The following is a 22,899-nucleotide window of genomic DNA, read 5'->3' on the forward strand; positions in this document are numbered from 1 at the left end:
TGTTCACTTTATGTGATGCTGTTATGAGTTATCTTGCCATCGCGGGTGCATCTTTTTTCCGAGGGGTCACCGGAAATGCGCCGGAGACCGAGTATAAAATATTTCTTACCAAAAATTTCAGAATTTTTTTGTTAATAGACTACATATGTTTGTAACAATAAAAAATTCTAATAATATTTTTTAAAAACCCCTTGAGAAAAATATTTTTTAAAGACCCCTTAAGCCATAGCTACGAATTAAATGCTTGTTAGTGACTACAAAATACTTGGCGCAGAACCTATAATGTAAATAAATAAATGGTCCGCGTGGCGAGCTGGGTCTGTTTGGCCATATCCGCCTGTATATCTACGAACTCATCTCAGTTTTTGACTGAAATTTTTCACACAAGGTTTCTTAATGAAATTTGGCACAGATCCATCCAAAGCAGCGCTAAAATCTTCGAAAATATTGTTTAGATCGGACCATTATTGCATATAGCTACCTTTCAAGCCGAGCAATTTAAAATAAGATATATATTATTTTATACCATTTTTTGCTATAAAAATGAACATGTAAAGGGTTTAATACTAAAACTTAGCGATCCAAAGAAAAAATATCAAATCAAGTGAGGCGATGGAACATTTTCGTTTGCCTGTTGTGGTTTTCATTAGTGGACTTCATCTGCTAGGTTTACGGTTGAGATATTTTGCAAGCAAAAAGAGTTTGGCTTACTCTACTTTTATTTTAAATACATAACAATAGATTCTGGCACTTAAATGTTTCATAAGTCATAAGTTCATTATTGATCACTAAGAAAGAGCCAAGTTGAAATATTATGATGGTTTTACATCAACCATAAATTATAATTTTTGACAACCTAATATAATACTATTACGTATTTAATCGCTTGCTGGGGAACAAATATGTATGATAAAGACTGGTTACAAAAATATCTATAGTAGTATGAGCAGATGGCAAGCGATTCAGTTCACCCTTGCAAGTTTCAGCACCTAAAGTGTACAGCGATATTGTTTAGAAACTGTATTTTTGGTTCTAACTACGTTTGTATTTAGAACTACATTTGAAAACATATAAGAATATCTACTCACAGGACGATTGCCAGCATATACTTGTACTCGTATGCACATTACTTTCAATGTCAACTGTGAAATAGAGACTGCTCAATGTGGTGTGGACAGCCAACGCACCCAACCCATCCTTACTTCTAAAAACTGCAAGGCATGAGATAAATGTTTAATTTGAAGTTTTCCCCAAAGTTTTGGGTTTAAATTTTCTGCTGTTGAGTATGCAGCTTGTACGTTTTTGTATTCATATACACTCAAGAAGATGCCGATAGATTAATAATCGATTTTGAATGTATTTCATGTCTTTTCACTTTGCTAACATGGTACTTTCATTTCGCTCGTAAAATGTGAATTAACAAGTAAGGAAGGCTAGTTTTAAAACTGAAAGTCAAAATAAATAATATATTTTGGTGTAGGCAGGATTTTATAAAAAAAACACGTTGTGAAAGTATTCGGTATTCATTATTCTACGAAATTATAAACTGATTATAATTACATTTGCTACACCATTAAAATACTTGTATGTTATATTATACTATAGGTCGTAGACTCCCTAAGGTTTTTGACTCCATTTTACTTCGTGCCCCTGATATTTACATGTATGTATATCAAAATCTACCGCAATAGAGGTATACTTGTTCATACATATGTTTGAAGTCCAAACAAAGCCATTTGAAAACATTCATCCATTTTTTATAGAAAATAAATAGCAAAGAGCATCTCTCTCTAATAACAATCTATGCGTTATTAGAGAGAGATGCTCTTTGCTATTTATTTTCTATAAATGGCGTGCGTTTTGTTGTCCGATTTCACCCATTTTCAATATTATTTTTCTCAAGCCACCATAAAACATGTGTATCAACTTTTCTCAAGATATCTCAATTTATACTCAAGTTAATGTAGTGACCGTATTTGAACTCGTCTCCTCCGTCATCCTGATCAGTTATATATGGTATATATGACTCTACGTCTATCTCGATTATTTTTAGGTGAACAAAATTATTATACTCCGTAGTAACATGTTGCGGTAGTACAAACATTAAAAAAAAAATGCTTACAACCATTTAATCTACAATGTTTTCATTGAATGGGTATTGTCCTAGATGGTAGACTCATGAATTCCCATTATCAACTAAGGAAGTGCGAGCACATCAAAGCAAGGAAATGTGAAATTTCGCACCATTGTTTTTGCCAGATTAAGTAAGTTGTGCATTTTCAACTTTTTTGAGAATTCACCGTAATAGGCAAAGAGAAAAGGTAATAAGATTTGGTTTCTTTGGAATCGGCAGTGTAGATTTTTCAGGTGAGGTTATTATTCTGTACGCGTAATCAAAGAAATTTACTGTGGAATGTAGTTTATGCAATGGAAATTTCAAATTTCAAGGCACATGACAACTTCTTCTAAAACCCAAAACAACTTCGGACCAAAAAATTCTAAATTGGAGTTTTTGTAAATTTAATCAAATTTCAATGTTGGTGAGCTTTACAAGATCATATAACAGAGACATTGCAACCAAACAGTATTTAAAATACATCTTTTTGGAGTAGTTTATATTAAAAGTCGTGCGTTTACTTACTCTGATCTTGTTCCACTTTGAAAGACGCGCGTATTATGTCATCGGCGCTGGGATCCAGTCTAAATTGGAATGGAGGACCATTGCTCTTTGAACGATCATCATCGTCTGTAGCCAATATTTCAACCACTTTCCTTGGCGGCACATGCTCTGGCAACACAGGCCGATAATCCTTTAAGAATTTCGGTGCATTATCATTAATATCCTGCACAATTACGGTCAGTGTGGCGGTTGCGGTTTTTGGTGGTGAACCATCGTCAATCGCCAATATTTTTACTTGATGTCGTGGTACAACTTCGCGATCCAATGAACGTTGTATGGTCACTGAGCCATTTTGATTGATAGCGAATTGTCGCTGCCGATCTGAGGAACGATCGATTGAGTAGGAAACTTTGCTCTTGCCACCTTGATCGGGATCGGTCGCCTTAAACTTCTCCAATTCCGTGCCTACTTTTGTGTCTTCAAAAACAGACACCTCCACATTAGCGCGTTCAAAGTGCGGCTTATTATCGTTAATATCACGCAGCTTGACCACAACCCACGAGTAGGCAACATGGTATTTATCGTTGTCGTTGTCCTCACCCTTGTCGTTAACTTGTATGCGAAAGCGGAATCCATTACTTTGCAATTGATCTTCATAATCCAGTGGTTGTACAATTTTCAGTGAGCCCGTACCATCATTGTTGCGCACCATAGTGAACTTATCAGCGCCATAACCACTGTTATCGATCACTTTGTACTGGAACTTATTCGTTTCATCCTCATCGTGCACCGTCACTGTTAGTATAGGCATTTCGGGCAATGTGGTGCCATCCGTTTCGTCCACCTCCGTAAACCATTCGTCTTTGGTAAATTGCGGCGGCATATCGTTGATATCTTTCACACGTATAGAAGCCGTCCCCGTGCCCTTTAACCCCCCGCCATCCATTGCAACAACTTGTATTGAATAATCCGGTGTGCGCTCACGATCCAAACAACAGACTGCTGTCTTTATAACACCGGTGTCAGGTTCTATTTCGAAAATCGGCGAACCCGTTTCCTCCTCAATCACATTCTTCTCAATGGAGTACACAAGCTTGGCATTAGATCCCTCATTTGGATCATCGTAGTCGACCGCAGTCATTGTCATTACCACCATACCGGCAGTACCGTTCTCTGTCACATTGCCAAAGTAGACGCCTTGTGGGAAGATCGGTGCATTATCGTTGATATCTTTCAAGTTCACTTGCACGTCAGCATAACCGACGAGACCCTCACCGCCTTCGTCTTGCGCAAAAACTGTGAAGCGCCATTGCGGACGACCGTTCGGTTGATCACGATCAAGTGGCTGTAAGGAGAAAAAGGAAAAACATATATTTATTATTACTTGTGTATACAGTCCAATTTAGGTATGTACTATATATTTAAACGTAAGCACATCAAATGTATCATAGAAGTTTTGTCACTATGAATAAAAATAAACTACATATTTTTCAGTTTAGCAAAAATTGTTTCTAATATTCTTAGTAAAGTTTTCATAATATTAAATAACTCGGATAATCTTAATTTTAAATTACTTGTATAATCCTAAAAGAAGATGCCACACAATGATCGAATACCATCACCTGGCAAATCGACCAGCGCGATTGCCGATTGTAGTATTGCGGATGTGACATCTAATGTAGTCATAGTATTCAGTGGGTTCTTTTAGTAACTGAAGGGGTATGTCGATTAAAATGATGGCATTCGTAGAACGAAAGCAAAGCAAAGGAGGAGGAGATATCAGAAAGAACGGAGCTTTGTGCAGTACCGTGCGGGAGATAAGTAAGTAGTATTCAAGAGACCCAAAAGTATGGTCAAGCAGCAGAAGTTGGACTACATTTTTTAAGGATACTATAATTATCCAATCCGATAGTGGTTTTGATTTTCATTTTTGGATTATAAGCCCATAAATATCCTTTGTAGAGAGAAATTTTAAGGCTATAGAAGGCTGGTAAGCAATAAACAGTTTTATATTCCGGAAACTTCATTGAGAAGTTTGAATTTATCCTCTGCGATTAAGACGTAACTATCTCCAATGAGCTTTTTATATTTTGCAAGAGAACAAAATTTTCGATATGCTGAAAGTGAAACAATCACCTATTTGATGCTAAGCATTCATTTTTTATAGACATGAATTTAATATTTTGGCCCTGAAACATTCGAAAGCTTCTCACACAAGTTGTGGCTGAAAATAATTTATGCAAGCTGTGTGTTTGTGCCGTAGTTAGTAGAATATTTGAATAGCAAAGCTTCTGCCGACATGCACCAATATGTATATGTAATATATGTATGTATATTCACTTAAATATAAACTTGTGTTTAATACCTCATTCAGAATGTCATATTGCACATGTGTTAGGATTATGTATGTATATATGTACTTGTGTACGGTTGTCATCAAATTCATTGCCAGAGTTGTACTTTGCCAAACAAGTTGGGGGCATTAAAATTATGTACATATATTAGAAAAACTCTTGGAAACATAAATGCAAAAATTATTTCTCCTTTATACATTTGGGGATATTCAATGAAATTTTGAAGAAAACGTTTATTAATTTCATCTCAATTGAATTACAAATATAAACAGAATTAATAATTTTTAATTTATTTGAATATATTTGAGGTAGAGCTAAAAGAATAAATTTCTTCATTGTGTAGTCATAAACCTCACTTAACTGTAATATTGGTAATTAAAACAAATATCATGTACAAATGTTCTCACTCAAAACACAGAGAATACTTTACGGAACTCATGATATTGGTTTGATATTTTTCCTTGAATTATAACATTGAATAATTGAAATACATAATGAACAAAAATTACGACTGTCTATAAATAATGCGTAGCCGATACCTGCACTTAATGTAAATTATGGTACAACGGATGTGTGATTGAATGAGTAACGCGTAGACCAGTTTTGGTCCTTTACGATACCAGAAAGAGTTCCGTTACGAACTTCATGAGGAGTGGTCATCTGAACCTTGCCAAATAAGTTAAATTGACGCGATTTTTGTACATTCTAAATTGTTATATTAGTAGACCGTAGCAATTATATAAAACAAACAGCAGTTCCATTTCGAAGAAGATAGAGAGATGTGAGTAGAGCTATCGGTTTTTCAAACAGCACTCAAAGCGTGTAAGGATTGATTTTAAATTCTCACAAAACCACAGCTTGTGCAAGAACTGAAGCCGTTCAACCTTTTCAAGCGACATGGTTTCATTCTATGGGCTCTTGAAAAGTTCCAAGGTGATCAGACGTTTTCGAGCTAAAGCTCAATGGATATGTAAACAAACAAAGTTGCCAATTTTGGGACGAAAGCAACCTGAAGAGATTAAAGAGCTGCCATTTCATTCAGAAAAAATAACGGTTTGATGTAATTTGTGAGCCGGTGGAGTCATCGGTCCATATTTCTTCAAAAATGATACCAGTGAGAACGTAACCGACAATAGCGACTGTAACCATGCCATGATAACCGACTATTTGATGCCTAAACTGAAGTTCGTGATCTCAGCTATATTTGGTTTCAACAAGACGGCGACACTTCCCACACATTGCATCAATCAATGGATTTATATAGAGATTACTTCAGTTATCAGATAAATTCACATTTTGGGCCTGTCGATTGGACCAAGGTCATGTGATATCACACCGTTATATTTTTTTTCTGAGAGGATACGTAAAATCTAATTTTCCTTTGTTTTTTCTTTAAAGAAAATATAGAATCTCGAAATGTATCACTTTTTATTTATAAACATATGTATAATCCATGTTATTGTTAAAGCAGCCAGCATAGCTCGATGTAAGGAAACGACTCTTCAAGCTTTCTCCTCAAAGTGTACGCAAAGGCATAAGTGAGTACCTAAGTGACAGTGAGGACTGGTGGTACATCATTCAAAGGTCGTGTGCAAGGGAGTGATTCCGACTAGGATATACATATGTGGGTACAACATAAAGGATTATCGCAATGTTGGCTGCAGTTGATGTGATAATTTGCTTGACAAATCTCAGACAAACGTGTCTTCCAGCTGCATACATATATTACGAGTATGTTTGTCAGCACTTTACACGCATAACTCAAAAGCCACCTTCGACTAGAAAGGTGCACGAGGTACTTGGTATTTTCTGTCTCGTAGATTTGCTGAAAAAAACTGAAACCACTGCCATTTGATGAATTTCGGGTGCTTACTACAACATGAATGCTAAGAGCTCCCGGTTCGTTTGGCTTGGCTACTCCGTAGAGTTTTATGCAAACTTTAGTGTGTGAATGGATGCACGCGAGACAAAACATAGCAGCGTATCTGTGCAGCGCGTGGAACGCATAAATTTGTCGACCACAATCTCTACGAAGCCATTGACAATAGCGCCACTGCAGCTGTGGCAGGTGAAGTGCCAGCGACTGCAGTTAGACTTAGCGAGAGTGTGCATAAAGAGGTTTGTGGGTAGCAGCGGCGGCATTTGCGCCATGCATATACAGGGTAAATTTATTAGATACAGGCGAAATTCTCTCTGCGGTGCTTAGCGCAAGCTTAAGTACGCCCATAAAGCCGAAATGCATTTTTAATGTTGCAGCCATGTGAATTTATGAACATTTTCGTAAAGTTCAATGCTGAAGCTGATATAAGAAATATATGTATCATATACGTCACATTACAGGAGGGTGAGCGCGTGCAATAACAAAAATTGTATTTGCCTTTAATGTTTCTGGAAACTTTATTTATTTTCTCTTTCTTTCAGCAGCAATGCGCACGAAAAACGCTTTCGTTGGCTTTAGCTGACTTATAGATAAGGAGTGCTGGCTTTACGCGCATTTACTTCGGCTTGGTAAAATGAACGGTTTCTTTTAATTATTTCTCCTCCATTTATAACTGTAATTTATTGCTGCTTTTCACACGCGAATCACGTTTATTGCGGCATAAATATATTTTACAACGACCCACATACGCACTTGACTGCGCCCATACATCTTCTGCTTATTTCACTTTCTCAATTAAGCAACGCATGATTATATACACATGTAGTATGTATGTATGCATGTACATATATACACAAACTGCAGTGCATTTCGCTTCTTCACCCTTTCGTTTACCCTTTTACAATTGCGTTGAATTCATTGTAGGCTTTTATAGCTCTGGATAATCAGGCAATCATCTGCTGTGGCTTGCTTACCGCACTCATTCAGTTGTTATCTCTGCCTTACCTGTCTTCTGCAACTGTAAATGCTTTTATTACGATTGTAGTGTGTATAGCAAATATTTAAGGCGCTCGCTTGGGCAGCAGTGAAATCGTAGTATACTTTTGTGCGCGCTTAATCTTGCTTTTAATGAGATTTTCACTTATTTTAAACACTGGGCAAACAGAATGCTGCTGCATTTCGTAATCATGCCAGCCCATCTCTTGCAATTGCAATCATGAATCAATCAATCGCAGCGCAACACAGAAGGGCTGAAAATGAAGGAATCGAGCATTTTCGCAGAATATGGTAAAGTGCTGCATGTACATTCAGAAAACTTCGGATTACAGGAGAACTCAAAATTATACTCGATGAAAGTCGATTAATTGTCTTTTCCGAAGTTTATTTTGGAAAGAGATATTTCAGCATTAAGAGTTATTAAAAAAAAATATATAAAAAATTTAAATTTATTAAAAACTTATTAAGAAATATTAAATATAATAAAGTAATTATTTGGTAGAAGCTTTATCGTTTCTGATTATTCAAAAAAAAAAAAAAAATTCACTGAAATCAATTTTAGCAAAGTTTGAAATTCGCTTAATGCTGCTTTATTAAATATTTAATATTATTTTAATAAATAAACTAAAAACTCTTTTCGGAAAGTTATTAAATTTCCATATATTTACCCCTCTATTTTCAACAATTCTGTCGCAAATTTTAAAAAAATGTTAATTTCATGCTTAAGTCCGCTTATTATTACCACTGTCTCGGCAACACTGCACATTTTATTTAAATAACTATATGATATGTATTTGTGAAAACGACCGCGAACGCAAATTAATTAAACTTTCAATCACTCACCTTAAGTACGAAAATTTCTCCCGTGGTGCGATTTATATCGAATTTGCTATTGGCAGGATTATCCGGATCGATGCCTTGACCTGTCAAAAAGTAAACGATATTCTGAGGGCGATCCTTATCTCCATCGGTGGCGGTGACCTGTTATGCAGGCAAAGTCAAGGGCGTTCCAATCCAGTTTCACGCAGTGCAAGCAAAAATAGTAGGCAAATATCTTTTATTAATAATGAATCGAAAAACGTATGAAATTACTTTGTATGTGAAGTGAAAATTAATCCGAAAATAATGTAAATTTCATCCAATATACACCAAGATACATATATGGCAAGACGCATGCAACTACTTAAAACAACAAAGCCAAAGTAACAGTAATGCAGATATCATGCAATCTACCGAAATAACTTTTAAAATATTTCTTTTATTTTAAATATAAAACCTTTGTTAGAACATGCTACTTTGTTATTTATATGCCAAGAAGCTTTAAATGTGCTATGTGCTAAATAATAAATTTTTTGAATACACATACCATACATGCATGTAAGTCACAATTGAATATGGAAAAGTATTTTGCAATAATTCAATTCAACTTCAGGCGATTATCCATAAAGCGCACGTGAATTTCTGTTACTGAATATTGCATAATCTTAGTTTTACATTTATAAAATTCAAGGAATTGGTGAACAAATTTTTTTTTGATATTGTATGAACACGTGTGTGTTGCTAATAAATAGCACAATTTTAAAACAATTTTCTTTATAAATATTTATCCTTTCATGCCATATTTTTCCCGCTCTTTCGACATTTCTTTTCAGTAAGGTTTGCTATTTCATCATAGAATGGTATACGATCCAACAACGAGTCAAAATTAATAAAATTTACCACCGAAATTCGGAGTCAGTGGCTTCAACTTTAAGTGCACTATGTCCAATTTATGGTCTTCATAAACGTCCTGTCAAATCAACAATTGAGCATCTAGTGGAAAATTTCGATCCACAGACACAGTACAAAATGTTCTGCTGCCAATGAGAGAAAGAATTGCTCATAGTGTCGAGAATATTGCTGCCGGTAGCTCATCAATTGTGGAAGAACCAAATCAGTCTCTCACACGTCGTTCTCAAGCGTTGAGCAACTCTGTAACGTCGTTGTGGTGAATTTTGCGAAAAGATCTTAGCCTACATCCTCATCAGATCAAATGAACGTAAGAACGGAAGCTGCTTGATCACCAGAATCGTCGTACAACTTGAAAATTATCCGGATTTTCATCGAAAAATCATTTTCAGCGATGAGGCTCATTTCTGGCTGAATGGCTGCGTCAATAAGCAAAATATGTGTTATTGGTCAGGCAGAAATCAACACGTACTTCATGAGTTACCATTGCAGCCCGAAAAAAATTACGGTTTGGAGCGGTTTATGAGCCGGCGGCGTCATTGGGCCGTACTTCTTCCGTGATGATCAAGGCCGCCACATTACTGTGAACGGGAAGCGCCACCACTAAATGATAACCGAATATTTTTGGTTCGAACTGGATGATATATATATATACGTGGACCATATGTGGTTCCAATAAGATGGCACCACAAGCCACACAGCGAATGTCACCATCGATTTATTGAAAACCATGTTTGGTGAAAGTGTTATCTCACGAAATAGCCCAGTCAATTGGCCGCCTCGGTCGTGCGATTTGACGCCATTAGACTATTCAAATTTGAGCTTCCATGATTTAATTCTATAGACCGCTTGACTATCTTCCCATTGGATAATGCACATTGAACGGATGCATGAATTGGGTTTAGAATTGCTTCGACACTGACCGATATTCCTCAGATCTGACTCGCAGCGACTTTAGACTTTAGTTTTCAGAACTCAAGCGTATGATCTCTAGAAGGTGATAGACGATAATGCAGTCTATCTTGAACAAAACAAAATTCGTTCTGTAAAAACTCGGTATCGTAAAATTTAAAGATGACTGGACTGCCACTGTTGCCAGCAACAATAAAGTTGAGTTTTGCGAAACAAACACATTTTTATTCAAAAGTATATGAAAAGTTTTGTTTGCACGCTACGTGGATGACAAATTCCGTGAGCGTTTAATTAAATTTTAGTTTGAGCTTAATTCAATTATATTCAAATTAAATAGAGTAAAAGTTGAATGAAAATAAATACTACATACAGCTGTTGACAGCTAATTAGAAACTTTTTTTGTAGGATGATGAGTATAATGATTAAAATTTTTGATGAACCGTTATTTATATTCCTTAAAGTCTTGCATTGTTTGTATTACTCTATTTACTACTAAATTCACTCTGTTTTGTAGTTGTGAAGTTAAAATTCTTTTAACTTTTTCCTAAATGGTAAATGCGTTACGATATATGTAGAAGTGTGCGACAGCTAATTAGAAACAGGTTTTTAAAGAATTAAAATTCCTTCTGGTGCTAATTTTTATTAGCAATATTATTGATTTCTGGTAAGTATGCATTTTAAAGTTTTGGTTTAAAATATACTAAAATGTATTATTCAAGTTTTTTAATGTGGAAAAGCTGCAGCTGTACAACTACCCTTCGCAGCTACATTTTTGACTTTCGTCGGTCTGGAAAGACGTGCAAACAAATTTCGAATAAGGGCAACTGCTCAAAAAAAATTGTTTTGAATGTCCTTAAGCATATATAGAATTTTTAAACTATTTTTTATATTGCACGCAAGAAAAAAACTGAAAACCTTCAACAGAAATATAGCGCTGAATTAATACTATCTCGCGAAGAGACCTAAAAAAAGAGTTCCACGACATTCTATGTGAAATTCAAGACGAATGCAATGTCCAAATATCCAAGAGAATAATTGTCCGGCGTTTGGTCGAATCTGGACTTCACGGCAGGGCAGCATTCAGGAACCCACTTCTGACTGAAATTCGTAGAAACGACGCGTAGACTTTGCCAAACTCTTATTGGTCTAAGATAACAAATCAACGGAGGTATGTCATTTGGAACGATGTAACAAAAATTAATCGCTTAGAACCTGATGGTCGAAGGTCCAATGATTCAAGAATTTGATCCTCGCTATGTTCCACGCGTAGTTGAGTATGATGGAGTATCAATCATGGTGTGGGGATGTTTTATCTGGAATGGTGTTGGTCCATTCCATAAGAATGATGGAATTTTAAACAGGGAGAAATACGTCGACATCCTAAAAAATGTCATTTTGCCATGGGCTGATGAAAATTTTCCTGTCATAAGGGAGATGACAATTCAAAGCATACGTCTAAGTTGGCACAAAAGTTTTCTAATGAAAATTCTATCAATGTTTTAGAGTGGGAATCGTCCAGCCCAGACTTAAATCTTATAGAACATCTCTGGGTGATGTTAAAGGAAACACACCATCTCAAATATGGATTTTCTTTGTGATGAAATTAGAACGACAAGGCAAGCTACACCATTGGTGCGCTGTCAGAGTCTTGTAACGTAAATTCGGAATCGACGTGAAGCAATATTTATTAAAGGAAAAGAGCCAACCAACAAACTACTAACTGAAAGTAAACAAGTTTTTGTAATATCATTGTTTTTTGTTGATAAAATATTTTCGTTTCTAATTAGTTGTCGCACACCAATCGTTGATTCCACAAGTTTTTGTTAAAATCTTCAAAACAAAAACGAATTTTAAACAAAATTTTTACTATTAGATTTTAAGTTTAACATAAGTTTCAATAAAATATGTGAAAATGCAATAAATGTACATGATTTATTAGAAAATAATATCATTTACTTCAAAAAAGATGTCGTTTCTAATTAGCTGTCAACAGCTGTATGTATATGCAATTAAATGTACTTCGGGCGCTGCTAACTCAGCAGTCTAATCATTCGCATTGCTCACGCACATGCACACGCACACGTACTTATACATATGATATGAATCAATAACATTTTATGTAATAGACATACATATACATATGACTTTGGCAGTATTAATTTACAAAAGAACAAATATTAAAGTTTCATTAGCGTAAACGGCTGTCGTATAACCTCTATTTGTGCTGAATAGTACTTTATTAAATTTTATTAAATTATAATTAAATAAAAGAGCAACATATTAAGTTTTGCTCTGGCTCTCCATAAATCCAAAACCATTAATTAGTGCACATCCCTGTCTATGGGCAATGTGTTTGTGTTTACATTTAGTTAATTAGTTTGTAGTGGCTGATGAGGTATGAACTATTTGTAATTAGAATTTAAGGTTAAAATAGGAAACCCGATAACCACTACAATCTAATGAATGTTAGATATTTTATGAAAATGCTATTTTCACACCAATTTTAACTGCTGAATTAATTTTACAACGATTTAATTAATTACATTACGCATTACGCAAAAAGTATTACCAGATTACTATATACAAATGTATTTGTTAATTGGACACCAGCACTCCCCACCCATTATGAGAGTTTACTAAAATTTTATGTGAAATAGTATATACAAGTATGTTACATATGTATGAATAAAGTGACCATTCCGTTGGTTTCAAGTTAACAAATAATAAAAAGTATAAAAATTATAATTTGTAAAAATCAAAATGATTAATTAAATTATTTATGTGACAGTTAATTACTAATTTAGTAAAACATATTTTTTCTTTGAAAAATTTAGCGACCTGCATGATGGTGAACGGCGCATCCAGCTCCTCGTCCAGCGTGCGCTCATATAGGGTTTGCGGAAAGACCGGCGGCAGGTCATTGACATCGCGCACATAAATCACGATTGTTGTTGAATTCTCATTCAAACTATCGGAGGCAACCAATTTTAAATCGTACTTTAAACATCGTGAAAATAAAAACAAGAGCAACAAAAAATGCAAAATAATAAATGTGTGTGTGTAAAATGTGTAAGTGTAAAGGAATTGATATCTAAATTTAGTCAATAGAATAAGTGAAGTGTTTCAAGGGCTTCGTCAAAGCTCCCTTCGCAAAGTGAGCACGCTTGTCGCTTGTCACAAAGATACTTGTGGTGTGCAGTAAACCAAGAACAACGTAATTCATTCAATGTTTTACCAATTTCCGATTCAATAAATATTTTGTGTGTTTACTATATACCATAGTAACTACTGGCACTGTTGAGGAGCTCAGATAAGAAAGGATTCAGTCCGATGGAACCCAGTCCAAGTACTGGGATATCCAGAAACAAATTTCCAGTGAGTTACATGGTATGGTACTACTTACTATGGTTCCTTAAGGGGTTACATGGGCTTACAGGTTTCAAAAGATCGAATTTTTTTATTGCCTAATTAAGTTCTACATCTCCTCTAGAATATTATCCTAAAGTTTCAAGTTGATTCGAGTAATAGTTTCGGAGATACAGTCTTTAGGACATGTGCGCCGTCTTTAAACGCGTTTTTCTCGAAACTGTGTCTTGGAAGCCGGTTGGTAAGATTTCTCGAGAGCTACTCAACAGATCTTCATGAAATTTTACACAGGTCTTTGAGATATAATTTTTAAAGACTTGGACGCGTGTCTTTTTCGATCAGTTAAGAGGACAGTAGTAGTAGTAGTAGTAAACTTTTTTAAAATTTTTTTTTTATTTTTTTTTGCATTTTCCGTTCATATTCATTACCGCATGATATGTAGCGAAAGTTCTATTGTAGAATAAATATTTATATTAAAAAACAGCCAAGATTACCCTACTGACCCCTTAAGGCTTTAACTAAAACACGTATTTTTTCTCACTTTAGATTATGCTCTAAGGAATTACCTTGCAAACGCAGGAGGTGTCCGAGGGGCGTCGCAATGTCCGAGTTTAAATTTTTTTTACCAAAAATTTCAGAATTTGTTTGTTTGCAGTGTATGTTTGTAACAATAAAAATTCTAAAATATTTAATTTTTTATATGAGCAATATTTTTGTAAAAGTCTGCTTCTTACCCGGGCAAATCCATGTAAATCCTTAAATACTTCTGGATATATTGACATTATTGTTTTTTTATATATTTGCTGTAACCATTCTTCTTTTCTCTTTCAAATAAATAATAACAAATATTTTGTTTAAATATCTTACATTAAAGATGGAAGGATGTTTGGCGTAGAGGCTTATATAAACTTTAAAATGACCATGAAATAGCCAAGACTTAAATCCTATCTAGGATTGCTGGACTATTTTGAAAAAAAACAAGTTGCAAGAAAAACTTCCAAGAGTAAAGCAGAATTAAAACTTTCCATAAATGAAGCATGGAATAGCGATTTAAAAATTGTTTATTGTCGGAAATTGCTTGCATCCATGCTCGAAATTATTACGGCTATTCTGAAAGCTTGAAGAGGGCTTACGAAATATTAATTTTTATTTTAAACTTTTATTATTAGTTTTAAGATCTACCTTTGTCAGAAGAACGAAAAAACTCAACAAATTCATAGAAAATTTAATGAAATGATTCTTTTAATTAGCACCTATGTATGTCTTTTAGGACTGGATCTTTAAAAATTATTAATTATACTGCATTAATACCTGCGTTTGAAAACAAAGTTATACAAGAGATATAAAATTGCAAATTTGATTTGTATATATAAATTCTGAGGGTGGTAAAATTTCATTGACCACTAGTGTATATGGAAGGTATGACGATATTGCTCGAGAAAACCCAAGTAACCTTAAAACTTTCTCCTTTAGGTAGCAAAAATGATCAGCAGTTGGGTTCGATCATCAGCTGCTAGCTGCCTTCTTCATTAAGTAAGCACTATCTGGTCATAAAATATATAATTTGTATTTGATGTAAAAATAATATTCACAATGGTAGAACGCATGAGGTGAGCCATTTTGGTTCTCTCTCTCGGTTGCATGTGAAAGCAAATACAAAGTAATTGAGCTGAAATCAGTGCAATGGAATATAAGTATACCTGATTATAATGGTATCACCTAAAGTACTCTTTCTGTGTGGTTATGGCAGCTTACATAATTTATACAAGTTGTTTGTTCGATTCGCTATTGTATTGTTTATGACGACCTATGCTTTTTACTGCCTTATATTAAATATAAAAAATAAAAAATCTTAAGTTAAAATCATGCAGAATGACATAACAATAATTTAACAATATCATATTCAAATTCAATGGATATCAAAAGTTAAAATATAATTCGAAATGCTTTTAAGGCAAATGTATTGATTTCATAAAAATTATTGAAAGGGAAACTATGTCAAGCCGTGCACATAAGTGAAGCAAAACAAAAATTGCAGTTAACAAAATTTGTAACAACGCTAAACGGAGTCGTAACGAAAACAACAACAGCTAAAATGGTGCTAAGGGTATATAAAGCATGAAAGCTGGAAAGAAAACTCAAAGTCGATCTAGCTTTGCTCAAATTACAAAAAAAAAAAATGGTATATAAAACTGCATTAAAAATTGGCGTCTACATGTTACTAAGTTACATAAATACAAAATATGAGCGAAAGTGTGCGATTATATTAACGTTATATGGCCAATAACCTGAAGCACACGTTTCGGCAAATTGCGGTCATCTTCTTCGGTGATTTGCGTGCGATAGGTGGGACGTTCAAAAACTGGTGGATTATCGTTGACATCCTTAACGTGAATTATGACGGTCGTATAGTTTTCCTTCAAGTTATCGGAAGCGGCTAAACGCAGCTCATACTATGTGTGTTAAGTTAAATAGGAGAAGCGCATTATTTGAGTGAGCAAATTTAAGGAAAAGGTTTTACAGCTTTCTTGCCATTAAAAAAAACTTATTATTATAATACTTTATGATAATATTTCGGTAGCTATAATGGCAACAGGAGCCGTATATATACCGTATTAATAAAAATTTATATTTATTGTGTATTATATACTCGTATTATTGAAAGTTCTAAAAGTTTAGTGCATTAAATGTATGTACCATAAATATCGGTCTGAACATAGATAACTGCATTTTCTCTTTAGCGCCTTTTAAAAATTCAGTGTCATTGCTCGCGCTCACAAGCTTAATTAAAAGAATCCAATATTCGCTAAGTTTTAAATTTTTATCACCGTCTTTATCTTTTCTGCGATTTTTCTTTTGTTATGATTTGTGATCGAAATGTTTGTAAGAAAAAATGGCTTAAAAATATATATATTCTTCTAGATATGTACTTAAATTTATGTAATTGTACGCATATTGTGAAATGCCTTGCTTTTAATGCAATGCTTTTAGATTTATTACATCTAAGAATAACATCAGGAAGTTTTTATTTGGACTGATTTCCTTCTGAAGCACTTTCTAAAAAAATTATAGGTCTCTTGCTTCCTTACCAAGCTCGACTTTGAGCTGAAAATTCTTATCAAATTTCGTGACTTATAAAGTTCTCTTTCAGGATGTCTATTTTCAGATAGTAAAAACCAGAAAAAGTACTTTAGAAGTATTTAAAAAACTCGTTGTCTTCAGCGAGTTGCATTACAAAGGTAAATACATCTGGAGATCTATTTAAACTGTTCAGTATATAATATGACAAACAAGTGGAAGTGTGGAAGTTACGAAAATGGGAGTAAAGTAAGACCAAACTATTATATTCTTATATTGAAGACATCTAAAAATTGTTTTAATCAAATTTATTGGCATTTCAGCTCCACTCTTCCGATATTTGCCAACGAAATACACACTTCGCTTGCAGGACTCATAAAATAGCAGCAGCTATGGACTGCAATTGTCCAAATGACTCTATGTAGCTACACACTTTTCAATGTTGCAATAGCACAGCCAAATTCCAAACAACGTACATATGTACATATAGTATGCTGAAACAATTGAAAGATACTGCAGACTGAAATTTGGTAGCAATATTTATGCACCTATAAATAAGTAAATAAATGAAATGTACTTGAACTAGTGCTAACGGATGATACGAAATGCGGTATATTGAATTCGTTGGAACTGGCGAAAAGTGACATTTATTTAGTGTGAGCATACGTGTTGGTATGATGGCTCCCGCTTTGGCTACGGTTGTTAGGGAGACATATGTAAAAACAAAAAAAATTTATACATATATTGCGCCACATTTTGGCTAGAATATTTTATGTGGCGTTTTGTTAAAGTTGGTCACGTTTTTCAAATTTTCATGCTGTAAATTGTGTCGCATGTAGTTTCCCAACAAGGAAACGTGCAACAGGTAAATAAAAAAAAGTAGTTTGGAACTAGAATGGGTTGACTAAAATCCAAGTGAGCAGAAAACGTAATTTTTGTAGCAATTCAAAATCATTTTTTTTTATAAAAAAGGGAGCACTTAGTAAGGCACCATTATTTTCGATAACATAACCTAGACCAAAATGTTAGAATTTTGATTAAAACTGCTAGATTTCTAGGCAAAATGTGAACATCAACGTCTCGTAAGATATCAACACGTGGCAGTTACCAGCATTGTGTGGTAAAAAGATATGTTCTTGACTAGTGAAACTAGCGGCGCATACTAGTTGTAAAGGAACTGATAACTAGTTGACTTCATTTTAGATTTTGGATGGCCTTCAGCATGACGTACATGTCAAAGTGCGGAAACGCATGTGTATACGTAAAATACTAGCTGCATAGCACGGCAATTCAATTAGAGGATGGCTCTAGTAAACTTGAACCAATCACCTGCCTTATGTAACAAATATGTGCACACTAGCACATATCGAAATGAACGATTGGCAAACCGGTTAAGCCATCATGCGTCACATGTATGAGCACAAAACTAACTGTAAATACGCATATCTGCATACATGCAAGTGTTATGAATAGTGACAGCTGCATATTTCGCTTTGAGAATTTTATTTAAATCTTTTGTGCGAGTTCCAAGGAATATTTGTTTGTATTGTGCAGCTTTTCAGGTTTCAATTTCAGTTCCAGTTTCGTATTAATATTGAATTCTTTTATAAAAGAGTTCGTTTAGTTTCAGCAAAACTTCAATTATCAAAGTCACTTGTAGCCTTAAATTTACATATACTTTATACCGTTATAGTTTAATGACTTTTATGCCAAATAGTGCTTCGAGACTGCATTGTGGTATTTCATAGAAAGTTACTTTCGAAAGCAATTAAAAGTTGTGAAATTGGCTATGAGTTCACAATAACTTCAAGTTACTGTTAAAATTTCAATAAAATGCTCGAAAATGTTTCAAACATTTTTTTTTCATTTAACATACTCATTGCTGTTTCCGAAAAACCTAAAATTATTAAACTTTTCGACATCAAAACCTTTGATACCTAGTTCTTTTGCCATTATTATCACTCTTCTCTACTAAAACGCTTACATTCACGATCGCAAAACTCTTTTATTGCAAGCTGAAAATGTATTTGATTGCCCGCTAGAAACGAAATTGCGCTAATTTTAAGTGTGGCATAAACTGCAAAAGTGTCAATATAAGGAGCTGTGTGTTTATGCTTCATATCCATTGGAGTGGAAGCATAAAGCTCGCTCGCAGGTCGAATCATTCGGAAAAACTACATCTGTGAACGTTCATATAAGGCAAAGTGTCGTTTAAAATTGATAAAGACATATATACAAATATATGTAGATAAGCAAGCGAAAACGCAAACATTAAAAGAGGAAAACTTTTCGTTTATCAGCTTACCCTTCGGCGAGTTTCGTAGTCCAATGCGCCGGCCACATAAATGGCTCCAGTCATATTTTTCACAGCGAAAGCGCCACCAATGTTGCCACTCGTAATTTCGTAACGTATACGCGATGCTGTACGCATTTCAAAAGCCAATGGCCATCAGTGACAGATGTAATAACAAAAGTGGCGGTGAACGTTGTTGTAAGTGTTGACAATGTAGACAATGTTGACATTTTTAATTTCATTCCGAACATTATATATAAAAACAAATGTATTTCGAGTACAATGTGCGATCCATTTCAAACGGTTAACGGCGTTACGCGAATCAGTCCGTCATTCAAAAAGAAATAGAAAAGATAAAAAATACATTTTTATAGACAATTTTCCTTTACGCATTGTTGTTGTTGTACAACTATAATATGAGCATATTTGAGTGAGTATGTGCTTACATTCGTCGTGATCTTTGGCTGTGACGGTCAGCACAGTGTGTTGGATATCTTCGTTCTCATCCACCTCTGCCTCGTAGAGCGACTTGTCGAAATAAGGCGGGTTGTCGTTCTTATCGGCGATGCCAATGCGTATAAATTTTGTCACTGTTAGAAGAAGAGGAATAAAGAAGAATGAAAATGTGGTTAAGTTGTGTGAGGAATCATAAATTAAATATGCAAGTGTGATAATACTACTTCGGCACTGGTGTAATTACTTTGCGAATTGTAATGTTACTTATAGCACATAGTAAAGTTGATTAAAGAAATTAAATGATAATATAATTAGCTCCATTAATGCTTTTTTCTTATTTTAGAAATAACAAACAAAAGAACTTTAATTTCAGCTGCATCAAAGCTATAACACCCTACACAGGTACACTGAATATGGCATATACGGCCATAAAAAGATTTAAATCATGATTTCGATCAGTGAGTCGGAACCTGGAACGTTCTTACCAGTTTTTTAGAAGATTATACCGTTGCCTTGGACAATAACTTGTGCCAAATTTCCTGAAAAAAACTGTAAAATAGAAGAAAATTACATAAAAGGATTACATTTTGCTCGATCAGTTTGTATGGCAGCTATGTCCGATCTGAATCTAAACCAGTTTTGCGATGATTGTACTGTTGCCTTGGATAAAAGTTCATGACAAGTTTCCTGAATAAATCTCGACAAATAAAAAAAACTTCCGTACAAGCACTTGATTCCGAGCGTTCAGTTTGTAAGACAGCTATATGCTATAGTAGTCCAATATCGGTGATTTCGAAAAATGAACAGCTTCTTAAAGAGGAAAGGATTTTTGTAAAATTTCAGATGGTTACCGCGCAAACTGAGCAACTAGTTCGACTATATACAGACAATAAGACAGACGGACGAACAGGTTTGGCTAAATCGACCTAGCTCCTCACCATAATCGTTATGTATATATTTAAAGGATATCCAACATTCCCTTTGGGTATAAGAAATTTCGTTGCAAACTTAATATACACTGTTGAGGGTATAAAAATGAATCAAACGTCGAATCATGAATATTGCTGCACCGTTTCATTCCTCAGACAATATGATACATTTTTGCCAAACAAAACAGTGAAAAGCGTTTGCTGTTACTTACCTAACACAAACAAACACGTATACAACCGGAAATAACAGAGCAAACTTCTAAGTATTAGTTTAACAAGCCGGTTAGGCGAAACGCCTAAAATTATGCAATTATCACGTAATTCTCATAAACAGCCTGCACGATTACGAGCAACACAATGTGACACGCAGTGTCTTGTACTCACTTTTGGCACTAATTCACAAACTGCTCTAGCGAATGAAGAGGCATTATCATAATACGAGTATGTGCCACGCATTGCGAATAAGAGAGAGAAAATAAGCATGTGTATTCTTTATTAACTTTGCTGGTATATGAATTTAGGCTAGTGCGCTTATATCTGAGTTGTCACGCATATAAAATAAAAGTGTAATAAATCCATTTAGAAATAGTACGTGTACTAAACTGGGAAACCACTTCAAATAAATGGTAAATGCAAATAATTTTTGATGCGTTACAACAACAAACGTCTATGACTTTAGACTTGGATGAATTTATAAAGAAATAAAATCAGCAAATAAACATCATGCAACACAATGCAAATGGAATTTCATATGAATCTGTTCTCTAGGAAAAGCCGATTAGTTGTTAAGTTTACTATGTTTGTATTGGTGAATCATAGACAGCTTTCCGACTTTAACAAGTCTAAATGTGTAAATCTATGACGTATACACAAAATAGGAAAAACGTATGTATTTGTATCACAAAATTTCTTAACAGCCTTACCAAATTCAATGCAAGAAAACATATGCGTTGTATTTATTATAAAATATTTCATATTTATTTGCGTTAGAAATACACATATGTTTGTAAATATGTTACTGTTTCCTTTTGTTGCTCACGCAACATTCTAAATTCTAATTCTAAAAGCCAAAATTTATTTGAAATCAAAGCAAAGCAATTCCCTTTTTTTACTGGTGATTGAATATTGCTGCGTATGCTCAAACGTATGCGAGATTAATAAAATAAACTAGGTGTGGCCAAGCAGTTTCATATACATATACATTTAACGAAAATTTTATTAAGTGAATAAAAAAATTTCATGAATGTATAGGATGAAATTTAGTTATAAAAGATGCGGCAGCATATGTTTGCGGTTCCGCTTGCTCATATACATAACTTATACTCCTGTACAGGGTTCTGCAGCTCTTGGCTACTTTTTCAGAGTTTATGACATCTCACAAAACCATCAATATTTCTGTAATATAAGCAAACGTAGACGCTGAGATCCTCAATAATAGATCTAAGAAAGCTCAAACATAATATTGAAATTCCCTAATCTTCGTTGGGTAAGCCTCTTTATACGATCGTAAGGTCTTATCGATCGTAGTGAGCGAAAAACTGACGCCCAGCGTCAACAAGCTGATTGGACCAGTCTGGCTTTAGCCCTGGAAAATCTATTATTTGTTTATTGCTGAAGAAAATAATATGGATTGCAATGCTAAATGGAGAAGGTACAATCTTCTAAAGGAGTGTACAGCTGATGGCTCATACGTCATTGTTGAGAGTAATAACTTTGAAGTCAGAGATAATTTCGCCTATCTTGGAACCAGCATCATCACAAACAACTTAAAATCCAACGCACAATCACTCTTGACAACTGGTGCTTCTTCGGACTGAGTAGTCAAGTTCTCTCTCGACGAACAAAGACCAAACTTTACAAGTCGCTCATTATTCCCGTCTGCTATATGGTGAGTCGGTTTCAGGGTATGGCCCTTTGCGCATTGGCAACGGCGAGGACCTCAGAATCAAGAGATAGCGGCTGCCTTGGCAAGGTCATGTTTCCAGATGGAAGAGAAAACTCCAGCTTTTAAGGTTTTCTATTCAGTACCCGACGGTGGTAGTAGAGAATCTCTCCGTTAGAGGGATTAGGTGGAGAAGGCTTGGCTGGCATCATAAATTGGCGCCAAATAGCGAAAAGAATAGCTATAACCGCGTAAGCGATGGCAACGTCTGTAAAGAAGTTAAAATAATCTACTGGAAGGAGATTCAGGATACTAAAGGTCTTAATGGTCCGATTCCTGCGATTTTACAACTGTAATATTAAAATATATTGCGAAAATTGTAGTAGTTTCTGAGACTATTAAGAAC

At 34.7% G+C, this 22,899-nt stretch overlaps 1 protein-coding gene across 5 annotated transcripts in view; it reads right to left on the reverse strand.

Annotated features, from left to right (window-relative positions):
• LOC120767234 (neural-cadherin) overlaps nt 1-22,899 on the reverse strand; it is a 204,758-nt gene that overhangs the window by 34,929 nt on the left and 146,930 nt on the right. For 3 of the 5 annotated variants that reach the window (XM_040093068.1, XM_040093065.1, XM_040093063.1), the window contains 5 exons: nt 19,673-19,816; nt 19,239-19,354; nt 16,144-16,308; nt 8,693-8,830; nt 2,642-3,965 (listed from right to left, as the gene is read on the reverse strand). In XM_040093068.1, coding sequence (XP_039949002.1) covers nt 2,642-3,965; nt 8,693-8,830; nt 16,144-16,308; nt 19,239-19,354; nt 19,673-19,816 — 1,887 coding nt within the window. Of the gene's footprint in view, nt 1-2,641; nt 3,966-8,692; nt 8,831-13,327; nt 13,487-16,143; nt 16,309-19,238; nt 19,355-19,672; nt 19,817-22,899 lie in introns of all 5 variants that reach the window. The other 2 variants (XM_040093067.1, XM_040093066.1) reach the window with 1 other exon arrangement.

The sequence above is a fragment of the Bactrocera tryoni genome, chromosome 2 (assembly GCF_016617805.1).
Source record: "Bactrocera tryoni isolate S06 chromosome 2, CSIRO_BtryS06_freeze2, whole genome shotgun sequence".
Lineage (NCBI taxonomy): Eukaryota > Metazoa > Arthropoda > Insecta > Diptera > Tephritidae > Bactrocera > Bactrocera tryoni.